The sequence below is a fragment of the Meriones unguiculatus genome, chromosome 17 (assembly GCF_030254825.1).
Source record: "Meriones unguiculatus strain TT.TT164.6M chromosome 17, Bangor_MerUng_6.1, whole genome shotgun sequence".
Lineage (NCBI taxonomy): Eukaryota > Metazoa > Chordata > Mammalia > Rodentia > Muridae > Meriones > Meriones unguiculatus.
Window position 1 is genome coordinate 65,134,178 of NC_083364.1, and position 16,821 is coordinate 65,150,998.

The 16,821-nt window shown below is 36.3% G+C and overlaps 1 protein-coding gene across 2 annotated transcripts in view; it reads right to left on the reverse strand.

Moving 5' to 3' along the window:
* Epha3 (EPH receptor A3) overlaps positions 1-16,821 on the reverse strand; it is a 361,948-nt gene that overhangs the window by 32,469 nt on the left and 312,658 nt on the right. For both annotated transcript variants that reach the window (XM_060370614.1, XM_060370613.1), the window contains exons 12-13: positions 6,852-6,913; positions 5,845-6,054 (exon numbers count right to left, since the gene is read on the reverse strand). In XM_060370614.1, the coding sequence (XP_060226597.1) occupies positions 5,845-6,054; positions 6,852-6,913 (272 nt within the window). The remainder of the gene's footprint in view (positions 1-5,844; positions 6,055-6,851; positions 6,914-16,821) is intronic.

Genomic DNA, 16,821 nt, shown 5'->3' on the forward strand with positions numbered 1-16,821 from the left:
TTTGGTCCCACCTGAGCTACATAGTGCATTATTTATTTGTTTATTGACTTACTTATATTTTATTTTTATTACTCAGAACAATTTTTAAATGTAAATATATTTTGATTATATTCTTCCCCTCTCCCAACCTTTCCAGATCCTCTCCTCCTCAATACCCATCCAACTTTAAAAATATTTCTCAAAGAATAAAAAAAAAAAAAACTAAATAAATCAACTACAAAAACAAACATTCCCAAACCCAGGAAAATAAATGAAATACACCCCCCAAAAGAAAAACAAAGCAGCACATCAAGTTGTAACCAGAAAAAAATACATAAAAAAATCTATGGAGCCCATTTTTACCAACTACAAATCCAAGAGAGGGTTAATATCCAAAAATTGCAATGAACTAAAAGGCTAAATATCAAGCAAACTACACACTTTTAAAAAATGAGGTACACATTTAACCAAAGAATTCTAAAAGTGGAGAAACTCAAAAAACTGAGAAACAGAAATATTTAGTATCCACAGGCACCTGGGAAATACAAATCAAAAATACTTTGAGATTTCATCTTACATCTGTCAGAATGTCTAAGACCAACATAGCAAGTGACATCTCATGCTCATGAGAAAATGGATTAACAGGAATCCTAAACATTGCTCCTGCGAGTGTGAACTCACAGCCATTATACAAATCAGTGTATGGTTCCTCAGGAAGGGGGAGGGGCTCAGTCCTACTAAAGATCGAGCTATACTATCTTAGGACTATACCCAAAGAATGCTTCATCCTACCACAAAGACGCTTGCTGAATGATTTCATTACTACCCTCGTCAGAGTAGCCAGAAACTGGAAACAACCTAGATGTCCCTCAACAGAAGGACCAAGAAAACGTGGTACATTTACACAATAAAATATTAGCCATCTGCTTTTAAAAAATGACAGCATGAAATTTGCAGACAAATGGGTGGAACCAAAAAAAAAATGAAAATCATTCTTAGTGAGGTAAACAGATCCAAGAAGATCTAGTATGTATTCACTTATATGTGAAAATTAGCCGTGAAGTCAATGATAACCAAGCAACAATCCACAGAAGCACAGAGGACAGGTATAGAATAAGGGACTAGAGAGAAAAGATAGATCTCCTTAGGAAATGAAAATATTATATACAAATATACACAGTGCGTTTTAGGCCAAGTGGGTCTACAGAGTAACACTTGGTTAGTCCCTCTAACGGAAAAGGGGAAAAAAGAAAATGAATGATCCATCCCACTGATCTAACTGCTTTCTTCAATTGATGTTTACCCCCCAGTCTGAGCCACAGAGAGTGCAAACCCATGAGATCAGATCCTGGCTCTTCTCACTTCTAGATTCTCAGTCAAGAACTGTGTCGGGAATACATTAGCCACAAATTTATTGCACAAATCTGTGAATTAGTCCTCCAGGGACTGTAGATAATATTTTTAAATACATTTCGAGAAAGTTTCCTTACTCAGTGTTCCACTTCCAATTTACAGCTTTGATTTTCCATCACATAAATACAGATAGATTTATCTTTCCCAGACTGAAGTGATCATACTACCTATCTGTCTGAAATAAATGTCAGAAATATTCAAGGTCACTTATCAACTTTTGATGCAACATTGATAACTGACGTCAACATATCATTTAGAGTTGGTATGAGTAAGTGGCCTCATTTCATGAAGCTTCATATAGGACTTGTCATACCCAATACAAAAGACTGGGTGGTAATTGTGCATTGGTTCCCTTTAGTTAGTTTGGGTATTTATTGTCAGCACACAAAGAAGAGTACTTAGATATTTTTTCTCACATTTTTTTTTATTCTTGAGTAAATGAAATATGGCTTATATTACTCATCTATATAATATGTTTTGTATCATGTTTCTTTTGATATTATCAGTTTTCAGTTGAGAACTTCTTAAGAACAAAACATTAGACTTTCATCATTTACAATGGAGGTATTGTGAGAAAATTTAAAAAAATAAATAAATTCTTTAGCATTAGCCATTATTTTTACTCATTTAAAAATGAAGTTAGTTAATATAAAGCCAAACACAATATTGCTGGAGGAATCTAAAATCTACAGAACATAAAATGTTCTTTATAACCAAAGATGGGATGTTCTCAACCAAGCTTAAAATTTGATTGGTTATGCTCAGTATACAATGTCGGAATGAAGTAAAGAGAAAATGTTGTAACAATGGATGATAGACTCAAAAGAAACCCAGTTTCTCAAGTTTCCTTAGACAGTCCATGAAAGAGTTCTATGCCTAATATCATTGAGGTTGTGAAAAAAAATAGGTTGCCTGACTCTCTGGCATATAGATAGGTAAAAGTCTGCCCTTTCTCTAGGGGGAACCATTTATGTAACAGCAGATTCAAAACTGATATATTGAAATTGTTGTTTCTGTTTGAATGTTAATTGGCAAAGAAACATGCAAACTTGGCACACATATAAAAAATGCTAAAGTAAAAAGTATATAAAATAAATAAATAAATAAGAAAACGAAATGTCACAAATAAATATTGAAAACTTACTCAGTGGCACAAAGTTCTAGGCAATGTGGCTCTTTTATTATATTTCTTCATTATGTGTTTTCATACATGTGTATATCTGTGTAAATATGTATTTGTGTAGAGTATGTATGAGTATATGCGTGTATAGGCGTAAGTATACATACTTATGTGAATGAGCATGCATATGTTTGTACATATGTGTGTGAGAGATACTCACACACACAGAGAAAGAGGGAGGGACAGGGAGAGGCAGAGAGAGCAAAAGGCATAGAACACGTGCCATGGACTGCCCATGTATGTGGTGGTCAGAGCACAACTTACATGATTAGATTCTTGCTCTTAACATGGTTCATTTAGAGTAAATCATACAGTAGAACTGTTCAAAACAAAGAAGACAGAAAACATGAAGTGTTGAAAAAATAGAAAGAGTTTTTTTTTATTTATTTATTTATTTTTTTTTTTGCTTTGTTGCTCAACAACAGAACTTCTCTGAGATTTATGAATCTGGGGCTGCATGCTCCAATCATACCAGCCAAACGAAATCCTGGAGCTTTCAGTATGATTTGTGAAGGCAGAGTGCAGCTGCAGTTATGCTTTAGAAACAGCTCTTTAAAACATAACATATCACATAAAACTACATCATAATTTAGATTTATATCATTGAATGACTACTGAGATATTTATTTAGTTTTCAAGGTACTTTTCCTGATAAAGCACATGTAGCAATTGTCTTCAAAGTGTCATTCAGGCATCTGTAGGGATCCCAAGAGCAGTTCAGGGAGTGTGTGAGCTTGAAACTATTTTCATAATAACACTAAAACTTTATAACCTTTTCACTTGCAACATCCCAGGAGTTTGAAATGGGATTTTTCAGAGGGTAGAGGATTCATGATGATATCGTATAATGTGCAGTGTCAACATTTGCATTTTTTGGCATAACTCAGGAGTGAAAAGTAAAGAGAAATAAGCGGAGGTGGGTTTCGAAAATAAGTGATTCCAGCTTGAAATCTTTATGAAAATAGAATCACACAGGCATGCAAATGACTGTTTGACCCCTACTTTTTATAACACCATTGAGAACATAAAGGGAGATCATTATATGACATATCATTCATAATGCATTCATACATATATGTTCACATATATATGAACACAGAAAAGAGCAGTACAAAGAAATAGGTGGTATGTCTAGAAAAAAGCATCTTCTCAACTGCCTACACGTTCCGGCTGAAGTTCCTTACATTTTATTTGCTTATTATTTAAATTATGTACATATGAATTAGGTTTTTACATGGATAGTGAGAGTTGCTTTCAGGTCATCATGGATGTACAGCAATTTTTCTTGCCTACAGAGCCATGTGTCCAGTCTATGTCTTTTTTTTTTTAAACACAAAATTAGTTGATACAATTACTTCATTGCTTTTTAAAAATATTGCATGCCTTTCACAGAGATGCTTGAAAAGGAAAGGGACCAGCAGACACCCTCCATCGACAACACTGAACCAAATGGTCCATAATTTCTTTGTTTGGTTTATTTCTATCTAAATGCAACAGTTCCAGAAAGGCAATGGTGAAGAGTCAATGCATTGAAATACTGAATGGTATTTCCTGAATTTCATTAATGTTACTTGACACATTCTAGCTTGAAATTTTGAAAGGAGATGCTCTTATATTTTCGCTTAACAGTGATTCTTCAGTCAGTACATTCTCCAGAAACAACTGCTTAGAATGGTAACTCTAAAGGTATTTTGATGTGTTTACATAAAAAAATAACAGTCCAATGACTTTATAATCATACTCATCTTAAGAGTAAATCATAAAATTACTGTACTAAACAAAGCTTGTCATTGGAGATTATGTCAACGACTTCCAAATTAGTGTAGACATGCGGACGCTTCTCTGAAGGAAGCTGGGAACCCCCTGGGTATTTGAGAGTGCTCCAAAGGAGCACAAAGATGGACACCGAACTGCTTCAAGCAACTGCGCCGGAAGGGAATGATGGTTGGCAAGAGTCTTCCGACACTGAATCTTCAACACAAATTCTCTTGCATTTTTATTCAGAAATGCGACATAAGAATATCGACAATTGATACAGCAACTCCTTAAAGACAAATAAATGGTCTTCCACTGTCTCCAGTCCTAACAAAGTCACAACTAGTATAATGAAGCTCTGCGCAGTGAATCTGCACAAGTGAATCTCCAGAAAGCAGATTATCACATATGTGACACTGTCCACTTCCCACTACAGAAGTCTCTCCTTTGAGTATTCTAAGATTAAGAATAGAATTGTAATCGAGAATGCTCATATTTAATAATTATATTTGACAGACAAATTAGAGCCTGACTCATTAGAGCCAGAGCTAGCTTATATTATAAATAAGTTCACATATATGTCTTCTATTAGATATGCCTTATTAAAACTGGATGCAGTTTTTAATATGAGAGTTATACTTGGACAGTACAAGTATGGATTTTTTTTCTGGGCAGTTTTAAGTTTACAGAGTCGTGGAAGGTTATAAGAGACATCATCAGAGGACAGAGCTGTAGTGAGGAGAATATGGTCAATTCTTGGGATGATAAGTAAATATTATCCTTTGCTACATGTGTTTTCTCCTGGGTAAGAATGTAGTCAGAAACACGATGCTCTATTTTCGAACCTGTACTAGCTGATGTATTTAGAGAGCAGTGAATCATCAAGAGAGACCATGGTTTAACCAACCAACCAATTGTTTCTGAGTTCCTCAGGTATTTAGAGATGATGAACTTATTATCAACACATTCAATTAGCTACAAGGTTAATATTTTTTTCTTCATCTAAAATGAAGAATACTCTACAAGAAATTAATAAAGAGAACCTGCTACACGTAGCTATATATTCAGAACATATATACTAAAGATAAAAATGCCTCAAAATCAATTTAAGAATGGCCTTTTTTAAAGTTCTAAATTCTTATTGAGGATACTAATTTCAAAAGGTTGAAAAACAATGCAGTATCATAAGAACCCAGAGAATATATTAAACCTGCCTGTTAAGGACAGCTCATTCAAAAATAGTGAGTAATATGTCAATAATTTTAGCATGTAGAAACCTTGCCATGTTGAGTAGGGTTTATTAGGCCAGGTACGTTACTTCAGAATTATAATTGTTATTTGGCTTTAAATAAATACAAGCTATCCATTTTTCACAAAGGAAATGTTATTTTAATTATTGAGAAATGTGTACACTTATGGAAAAGATAACTGACACATGATTTGAGGTTATCATTTCCGCTTGTTCATACACCCACACAGTATAGAAAACAAAGGTGGCAGGAATCCTCATTACTCACCCTGGTTGTGTAGGCAGCTTCTGGGTCATCTTCGAGCACCCGTGAGAGTCCAAAGTCAGACACCTTACACACCAAGTTGCTGTTGATCAAGATGTTCCGAGCAGCAAGGTCTCGGTGCACATAGCCCATATCTGAAAGGTACTTCATCCCTGACGCTATCCCACGGAGCATCCCCACCAGCTGGATGACTGTGAATTGGGCGTCGTGTTTCTGAAATGCATTTGAGAGAAAGTCTAAAACATGCTCCTTTTACTTTACAATCTCATATGCCAACATTTTTATTACTGACTTTACATATTTTAACTAAAAGCGTCTCCGACCACCATTATCTGTAGACAAATGAATACAAGGCTAACATATCATCGATAGTGCTTGCATTACCCACTACCTATCATATACTCAGAATTCAGTTCAAAACTAGGATTGTCTTGATCTTTGTATGATATTTAAACTTCTTTCAAAAGCTAATATCAAGACAAAAATATTAAACAGATAGTGTGATTATTTCAAGTTGATAGCTATTTGATTGAAATTGTATTCTTTTCTCTTGGTAAAAAATTTAATAAGCACTGTAAACAATAGTGAGTAACATTTGTTGTCCTAATTTTTATGGTTTGGGCTGACCTACAGATAATCAAAGAAAATATGATGAGAGAAAAAGTCCCTCCCTCATTTTCCTATTCTCTCCTCCCCTGCACCTCAGAAAAAGGGAGAACCCCACCAAACTCATCTCAGTACATCCAATCACATAAATGTTTTTAATGTTCTAAAATACAAACCTTTCACATTTGGAAGTATAAGATAAAGATGAAATTTTACTATTTTCCCTATGCTAAGTAATCCTAGCCTATTTCTCTTTTACTTGAAATTTTGACAAGTACTTAGAAATACTTAGCACAAAATTAGAAGATATATAATATTTTCTATGACTCACTTGTCAATATGTATATTTATATACACACTATCATGTGGACACATAAATACTGTACATACAATATATTACTCACACGTAAGAAACTGTCCAAGGAGCCATTTTCCATGTATTCTGTCACAATCATCACTGGCTTACCTACATGTGAAATATATGATAAACAGATACTCATCAGCACTCTTAACTGGTAGCAACCAAAGAACATACCTCTATAATATACTTTGATGTGTCTAATAAACACAGAAAATTGTGTTCTCTAAACATTAAAAAGTTTCAATAAAAGCTATCATGTTTCAAAATGAAATGCAAAAACAAATGCAGTATGCTAGGTTTCAGAACAAAGGCCCATTTGTCTTCCTAAGTGAGGATCAATCATCTTACCCTGGGTCCTCTTTCTTGTTTATCTTCTATAGGTGTACAGATTTTCATATGTTTATCTTATCCTACAGGTCTAGTACCACTTATAAGTGAGTATATACGGTGTGTGTCTTTCTGCTCCTGGGATACCTCACTCAGGATGATCTTTTCTAGATCCCACCATTTGCCTGCAAATTTCATAATTTCCTAGTTTTTAATTGCTGAATAATATTCCATTGTGTAAAAGTACCACAATTTCTGTATCCATTCCTTCGTTGATGGACATCTGGGTTGTTTCCAGATTCTGGCTATTACAAATAAAACTGCTACACACATGGTTGAGCAAAGACAAATTGGATGGACACTGGATGTAGGAAAAAACAAGTAACAGGACAGGAACCTACCACTGAGGGCCCCTGAAAGACTCTACCTAGCAATGTATCAAAGCAGATACTGAGACTCATAACCAAACCTTTGGCAGAGTGCAGGGAATCATATGAAAGAAGGGGGCGTTAGTATGACCTGGAGAGGACAGGAGTTCCACAAGGACCAAATATATCTGGGCAAGGGGTCTTTTATGAAACTGATTCTCCAACAAAAGACCATGTCTGGATATAACCTAGAACCCCTGCTCAGAGTTAGCCCATAGTAGTTCAGTATCCATGTGGGTACCGTAGTAAGGGGAACAGGGACTATTTCTGACATGAACTCAATGGCTGGCTCTTTGACCTCCTCCCTACCCCCCTGAGGGAGGAGCAGCCTTGCTAGGCCACAGAGGAGGACATTGCAGCCAGTCCTGAAGAGACCTGATAAGCTAGGGTCAGATGGAAGGGGAAGAGGACCTCCCCTATCAGTGGACTTGGAAAGGGGCAGGGAGGAGATGAGTGAGGGAAGGTGGGATTGGGAGGGAACAATGGAGGGAGCTATGGCTGGGATACAAAGTAAATAACCATGATTAATATTAAAAATTATAAAAAAACAAGACAAAATGAATAAACCATAATAAATAAATAAATAAATAAATAAATAAATGAATACATAAATACATAAATAGATAAATAAAATTTTAAGAGATTTAAAAAAAGAACAAAGGCCCATAACCTATTTCATCTAAATTATTTATCGTAGTGTTCCACTGCCAAATAATATCCAAGTATATTTCTTATTTGTTTGCCTTTTAGGTATTTTTAAGAATCAGTGACTCTGAGTTGATTTTTTTTTTCAATGCAGTTTATTCAGGAACCTTGAACAATCCTCGGACCCTGGGGAAAGCCAGCCCACAGCTTAAATACCCTCTGAGTTGATTTTAAGAATCAGATATTTTGTCTTCAGCCTCGTTGTTTTAGTTTCACTTCTGTTACTGTGATAAGAATACCTTGCCACAAACAAATCACGGTAGAAAGGGTTTATTTTAGCTCACAATTTCACTCTATTATTTTAGGGAAGTAAAGATATCAGGAATTGAAGCAGTATATTTTCATAGTTAAGAATTGAGGGAGAGTGAAAGCAGGCATGCCAGTACTCAGCTCACTGTCTTCCTTTTCATAAGGTGCGGGTCCAGAACCCAGAGAATAATGCCACCCACTTTAGGCTGGGTGTGAGTACATCTAGAAGCATAATCAAGACAGCCTTCCACAGACAGGATCTCAGTTCAGGCCAGCTAGACAATTCTTCCTTGAGAACGCCGTCACTGGTGTGTTATTCTAGACTCTGGCAGATTGACAATACTAATCACGCTGAGAACAGTCAGGGACTTAGGATTCAGGTATCTTGTCTCTAGTATTTATGGAGCTGTAGGCTGTAGATTAGGCTCACAGGAATCTCCTTAGTTTCACACCCTTCCTCCTCCCCACTTTTCAATGTTAATTTGGCTATAGTTACATTTTCATATAATAAAATATTTCATCTGCCATAACATGTTCCTCTGCTAAGTCTAGAGAATCCTGGTTAGGTCAAAACTGAGAGTTCTTAAGAATTCTTCATACAGGACAGGCTTTAGTCAAATAATCATGTTCATCTAAGTGCACAACACAGTAACAAGTTTTTATCTGAACATCTTAGATGAATGCGGCTTAGTTTATTCTGTTTTATTTTATTTATTTTTATTTCTCTTTTCTTCCTGGTCTGCTTTACTTCATATATATTGATTTTGATTATTTTAAAACCGTGAGGTCTATTTTATTTTTATTACAACAACCTTCTTTATGGTTTTAGCTATTTATTTTTATTTTTACACAGGCTCTCCTGCAGTCTTGGTGCGTCTTGAGCTCACTATGCAGCATAGCCTGGCCACGAACCTCTGATCCTCCCCTCCTTTCTGCAGAGTGGTCCTCATGTGCACCTCACCACACCCTGTCGTGTGTGCAATGGATCAGACCCTGGGCCTCCAGCATGCTTGGAATCACCGACCAAATGAGCTATACTCTCAGTGAGTTTGCCTTTTTGATATTACAAGTGATCATTTTCTTTACTTAATCGCTTTACACTTTGCTTTTACAGGTGAAAATTGACACATGTCATGAATTAGTACCGTGCAGATTATTCTTCTTTCGCTTATAATTTTACTGAATCTTCATAAGTTTACTCAATCAAATATCCACATATTTAAATTATGTAAAAATTCTTAGATAATTCTCATAGCTATTATTATTAACTCATCCATTGCCCTATTTTCATTAAGGCTTTGATTCATTTACATTCTTTAGGTGCCACATCAACGCATCTTTTTGATTTAGCAGTATACCTTCCTTTTTCCAAATGCTAGCTAAACTTTAACTTGACAGTTTTCAAGAAGCAATGTAATATTTACTTGTTCCATAGAAACTTTGTTGCTTTCTATGATACTTTACCTCCAGCCCTATTCTGTAGGAAAAAATACATGAATGATTTAAGGAATGAGTGAATGGAAACAAAAGAGCTTGCTTATTCTGTCTCTATGTATCATTATTATCTGTGCAGACTTATCAAGGTCTGCACTACTTCCTAGTGCAATTCTGAGGAGAATAAAATGTTACCAGACAAACGCATGCTGCAAAGGTAGTTGAAACACGTTGCTTCATTCGGCCAGTTGCTGCATGTGTGCACCACGCAGCTCTCTGCTTATCACTGGTTTCCTCAGGCCCTCAGCCTTCTGGCCATTTCATTTCCCATTAGAATGTCTTTTAAAATGTTTGGCAAGGGAAATAAAAGTAGCTAAAAAGTCAAACCAGTCAATTAAGCCATAGCCCCATGACCATTCAGAAATCAGATCAGGCTGCCTTTAACTCTTCTAATTTAGGTATTTGTAAACACTTCAGTAAAGATAGGCAAGTCTGGAAATGTGCTTTGCATTAAGTTCAAAGATCCAGAAACCTAAGTGTTCAGACAAAGAGCAATCAGAAAAAAAATCTTGGAAAGCAATATCTTCACTTAGAGTTTCCTTTGTGATCTCAATAAATATGGTTAAAAACAGACTCTGGAGTAATGGTGAGAATTTGCTGTGGCATGCATTAAATGTAGTGGGAAATGATCTACAAAACACCATCTCATCTGTGCATTATGCAGTGTGCTGGTACTAAAGTTTGCACAATCCATCCTGTGTGCTGTGGTTAGCACATTGCACAATCTGCTTCTTCAAAATATCACCTGTATCATTTATCGTTACAAGAGACCACAAGATATAGCTGGGGATATTTAGTAAGCCCAGTGGAAATTCTAGGCTAGGACTGGCTGAAGAACACCCACCAAAAATTATCAAGGCAAATTTCACAGTGAAGTTTCACTTCTGCTTCCCAATTTACTAAGAAGTATGAAAAAAAAAGTAGTTTCTAATTGTTATATAGTAAAGAACCAAACCAGTTCATTTCCCTGTTATCCACAGTAGCCCAGAGATATTAGAAACCGTGTAATCACTATTCAATGACATCTAAGAATTCCAGAGTAAGCCCTGGATATTGCTATCCTAACCAGAAGTTCAAGAGTTGGATGGTGTAATATAGACAGTAAGTCATGTTGACTTTACAAATATCTAATCTTTGTTACATTCAAGTTTAAAAATATTTATCAGCATTAAAATATTAAAGGAAATACTAGTTGCCCAGAAACCAATTGTGTCTAACACAGTAAAGTGCTATTTTATTGTTTCATACACTGTCCATATGTTTGTTTTGAGACAGAATCTTATGTACCCTTGGCTAGACTGGCACTTCATGTATTGCCCAGGCTGGCCTTAAACTCTTGGCACTCTTCTTGTATTAGCTTCTTGTGTGCTTAGTTATTGCTATGTAATGCGAGGCTCCTTCAGAACACTTTTTTAAATGGGTGTGATCTAAAATAAAAACCACTGCCATTAGCAGATACTACTCCTTCAATCGTTGTAAGTAATCACAGAAGAAAAAAAGAAAAAAACCAAAGAAGAGATGGAAATGGAAACAAATTCCAAGAAATTTACTTCAAGGTATTTCTGAGATGGGAGTTTTGCATGATGAAAATATTATAGATTTTGCTTTGTATATAAGCAAATGATATAAATATTATAACAAATTAAAGGCTTTCATTTTCTCATTAGACCATTATAAAGATACAAGGTGATATTTCCTGATCCTATTTTAACAGAAGCATCCTTTGGCTGAAATACCCACAGTTATATACACTAATATGTGTGCTAATGAAAGCAGAGGCCAGGTCTTTTTTCATTGTTATGACTCCATTGCCAAGCAGCAAGCCAATGACAATTGCAGAGTTCATGTTTGCGACTGGGGTGTGGCCAAGGATTGTCTCTGATTTTTATATGTGGGGTCTGATACTCTAGCTCCAAGTATTCCATATCAACCACCACTGCCATAATGACATTAATTCTTTAAATTATGCTGACATTAAAGTATATTGCTTTCCTTAAAAATTAGTATGTGTAGTAAATGTGTAAATTTTCATATGAGTGCATATATGTGAAAATGCTCTGAGGCCAGACATCAGTTCAGCTCTCTGCCTAGGATTTTTGACAGAGAATCTCTTCACTGACCCCAAAACTCATTGATTCTGCTAGAATGAACTATCAGGAAGCTCTGCAGATCCACCTGTTTCACTTCCCTTTACTCCAAACACCGGGTTCACAGCTGTGTGTGCTGCCATATCTAGCCTTACACTGGAAAAGAAAGACAGAGAGAGAAAAAAAAAGGAAGAAAGCAAGGAAGGATGTCAATTAATACTCTGAAATGCAGATCTCAGGTGTCAAGGAGTCATTCTTTAGCAAATTTTTATAAATTGAAAATATTCTCATGTTATTAATTCTTTAAGAATTTCATACAACCTATTTTTGTCACATTAAACTTCTCCCCTCCCCAGACCACTGTAATGTTGTCTTCCTTTTATTCTTTTTTTCAAACTCATCAAGTGTATTTTTTTTTTTTTTATTTCTCATGCGCTGTTGGACGTGTGGACTTCCACTAGAACATGATTGACCTACGAGGGTTTATGCCTCCAACAAGAATTATTTCCGCTCTCCCGGCAGCTATCGCTTCCCAGTTACTCCTTAACTGTAGGTTAGACTTCATGCTTCTCCCATCTCCATGCTGGAATTTTGTCTGGCTTGACCTTGTGCGGGTCATGCACATATTGTCATAACTGCTGTGATTTCATATGTGCAGTTGTCCTGTAGAATCCTAAAAACCATGACTTCCTTCCATCAACCCTTCTGGCCTTTACAGTGTCTCTGCTACTTCTTCCACAAAGATCCCTGTGGAAGGGTGTGACACTGTTGACCCATTCGTGGCTGACCTTACCACAGTCCCAGTCTTTAAAAATAGACCAGTTCTGGGTCACCATCTACATTACTTGAATTTAATCTTTCAAAATGCCAGGAAACCATACCATAATAAAAATGAGAAAATTGCTCAACACCAATTCCATTGTAATCTCTATAACTATGCAAGAGACATCAGTAAACAATAAAAATGAAATAACTCAAATCCTCTTATTTTTCTTTAAATACACTGATAGAGTCCTTCTGGGTTATTTTACAAGGCATTCTGATATATGTGTTCTGACTTAGTTGTCAATTTTCAATTGTGAATGTGTAATTATACTGTGCATCATCAGCATTGCAAAAATGTGTTGTTCTGACAAACCATTTCTATAATTGGAGAAATAAATGCCATGTATATATCGCCCACTGAGAAAGTCATAAGAACTATACAGAAAACACAGATGAGACTTTTCTGGAGAAGCAGGTGAAGTAATCAAGGTTTGGTATTGTCCCTTAAGTTTGACATCTTCTTCTAACAATGTTTTCTCATCTTATGTGAAAGGGTAAAACTATCTAAGCCTTTTGTGCAAAATGGTCGTTCAAAGAGACACTGTCCACAGCATTCCTCATCATGAGAGATTACATCTGAAATATGCAGTAAAACGTGTTGTTCATATACTTTTCCTTCAATTTCTAGAAAATAATTCAAGGGGAAAATATACTATTCATATCCAGTACAACTTTCTTTTTTCCTATTCTACTAGGTAAAATGTTGCCAGTGGTAATTACAGTTGGAGCCTGAGCATCATTTAACTAATGGTGTGATGGCAGAAATATCAAACATTTGCTGAAACTACGTTCCATCCTTTTGAACTTCAAGTAAAATTGATAACACATGTTAGTACCTAGCTCTGCGCACAACATGCCCCAGCTTTCTGCTACTTTGAAGATCAGAGGGTCTATCACCTTCTCCTGTTCAAGGCCATCAGGCTCAGCAAGTTCCATGCCATTAACGTTGTTTATGGCTCAACTCAAATAAATGAAAAGTAATGATTATATAACAAGCTTTCAAAAAAAAAAAAGCCTTTACATAGGTTGAATGGTTCCAAGCACACAATTAATAGAATAATAACGGAATGTCTTTTAAGGAAAAAGAAAAAATAAATTAAAAACAAGGAATTATTTTCCAGAATTTTTTTTTGTTGATTCATTAAAGTGTTGCTTAGGCACAAGTGGAACAATTGAGTCTTGTCTAATCCTATCTGATATTTAAATGCCTGAAAATACCAGTGTCTAAAGACCACTGTTAATTTTCCGTTTCACATGAAGAGGTACCTATGGCAGTTTGATGTGCAGGTCTTACACTAACTAAGGCTGACTTGGAATTCGATTTCAGATCCACTGAGTCCGTAATCAAAACACAATTGGAAGCTCAACTCAATGAAACTGAAGCCTCTTACCAGTAAATATTGCTCCCCCTCCTCTTTCAACTCCCTTTCTTTACTTTATGCCCCTTCTTTTGTCTCTTTATTTTATTGGTTATTGTTCTGTGCTTTTCACATTACTATTAATTTTTTCATATATTCTAATTTACTTTTCTTTGTAAATACCGTTTTGTTCACGAAAATCAAGTTCCATTTCACTCTGCTCGTGAGTGCGTATGCGTCTCTGGACTTGGTCGCTAGACTGCTTTAGATGTTAATGAGTTTTAGTAAAAGACCCGTTCTTATAATTTCCTTCAAATTTTTAGTTGCTTTGAAATAAACTTAAGAATCTAAATAAATATCTGACAAAATTAAAAAAAATGGTCAGGAGAATAACTTTTAGAGGCAGATTAGCTGTATTTTGCTCTAAATGAGATACACTGATACTAAAAAGTTTGCATCTCTATCTCCTTTGTGGGGTGCCAGACTTAGTGCTTTTAAACCCGCCACCAAGGAGCTCACAATCGAATTCACAGCACACTATTCTGCTCCGCTTACAGTGCATGTGATGGCTGTTGATAAATTGGGCTTGGCAGCTGCTCATGTTCTTATTTGACCAGAGAAATACAGCACATTTAGAACTTTTACTCCATGGACGTAGTTGTAATTGACACTAAAATGTTCCAGAATCAAATCTGAATTAGATGTTCAACATATCCTATATGCAAATTCTACCACCCATTTGGTTTTAATATATATATATTTTCCTGCGTTTTTGCCTTGGAGATTGTTTTAAATATTTTTTGTTATTTTGGGCTACTGTAATTCAAACTATTCTTATTTATTGTCAGATGTAAAGGGATTTCCTATGATTTTTATTGTCTTATGTTGCTTTAAATACAGTAAATAGGGTCTTATGGCTCAGCAGACAGGTTGCTCCTACTAACTCGTAACACTGGAATCACAGAAAACCACACCTGGTGGAAGGGATAATAGAGCCCATCACTAAGCATCAGTCCAAACCCAGACTTTTGTTTGATGGTGACCTTTACCCACTCCCCCTTACATGTACGTGCTGGAAAAATTAGTGATGATCCTATCCAGACTAAAATGTAATCATTTTCTCGATCACTCTCTGATTGAAGCAATCAGTTATGTAATTGAGCTTCTGTGAAAAACACCCTCAACTCAATGAAACTGAAGCCTCTTACCAGTAAATATTGCTCCCCCTCCTCTTTCAACTCCCTTTCTTTACTTTATGCCCCTTCTTTTGTCTCTTTATTTTATTGGTTATTGTTCTGTGCTTTTCATATTACTATTAATTTTTTGATATATTATAATTACTTCATTTTCTCCTTTTAATCATTCCTTGCTCTTTTTATTGATTATTTCACATACATATGTGTGTGAGTGTGTGTATGTGCATACGTATATATACAGAGAGAAAGAATTTCTTCATTCACTTTTACTCTTGACACACTGGGAAAATAAGTATCTATTTTGATCCAAGGATAAATTTACCTATATGTCTGACATCTCTCAGGAATTTTATCTTGCTTGATGTGTTTCTTTTTTTAATGTGCTTAGGTTTTTTTTTTTAATTAAATTTTATTTATATATTTATTCATTACAATTTCTTCACTTTGTATCCCCTCCGCAGCCCCCTCCTTCATCTCACCCCAGGCCTGCCTGCCCTCCCTTCTCCCTCTTCTCCCCCTATGCCCCTCCCCCAGCCCCCTGATAGGGGAGGTCCTCCTTTCCTTCCCTCTGACCCTAGCCTATCAGGTCTCATCAGGACTGGCTGCAACATCTTCCTCGGTGGCTTAGGAAGGCTGCCACCCCCCAGAGGGAGGTGATCAAAATGCCAGCCACTGAGTTCGTGTCAGAGACAGCCCCTGTAACCCCTTACTAGAGAATCCACATGGAAACTGAGCACCAAGTGGGCTTCCTTTGGACAGGACTCAAGATCCACTCCTCTTCATGCATGGTACTTGGTTGGAGTATAGGTCTTTCAAGGCCAACCTGGGCCCAGGTATTTTGACTCTGTTTTTCTCCTTGTGCAGTTCCTGTCTCCTCCATGCCTTTCTATCTCCTTCTTCTTCCATAAAGATTCTGGTACTCTGCCCAAAGTTTGGCTATGAGCCTAAGTATCTTCTTCTATATCCTGGTGAGTAGAGTCTTTCAGAAGTCCTCTGTGGAAGGCTCCTGTACTGTTCCTTCTTCCCCTACTTCTGATGTCTATCCTGTTTGCCCTTCTGAGTGAGGATTCAGCTTCTTCCCTATCATCCTCCTTGTTGTTTAGCTTCCTTAGGACTATAGATTAGTATGTTTATCCTATATTACATGGCTAATATCCACATCCAAAATATATTAAAGAACTGAAGAAGTTAAACACCAACAAACCAAAGATCAGAAAGAAGGAGAGGAGGACCTCCCCTATCAGTGGACTTGGGGAGGGGCATGCATGCAGAAAAGGGGGGGTGGGACTGGGAGGGGAGGAGGGAGGGGCTTATGGGGGGATACAAAATGAATAAAGTGTAATT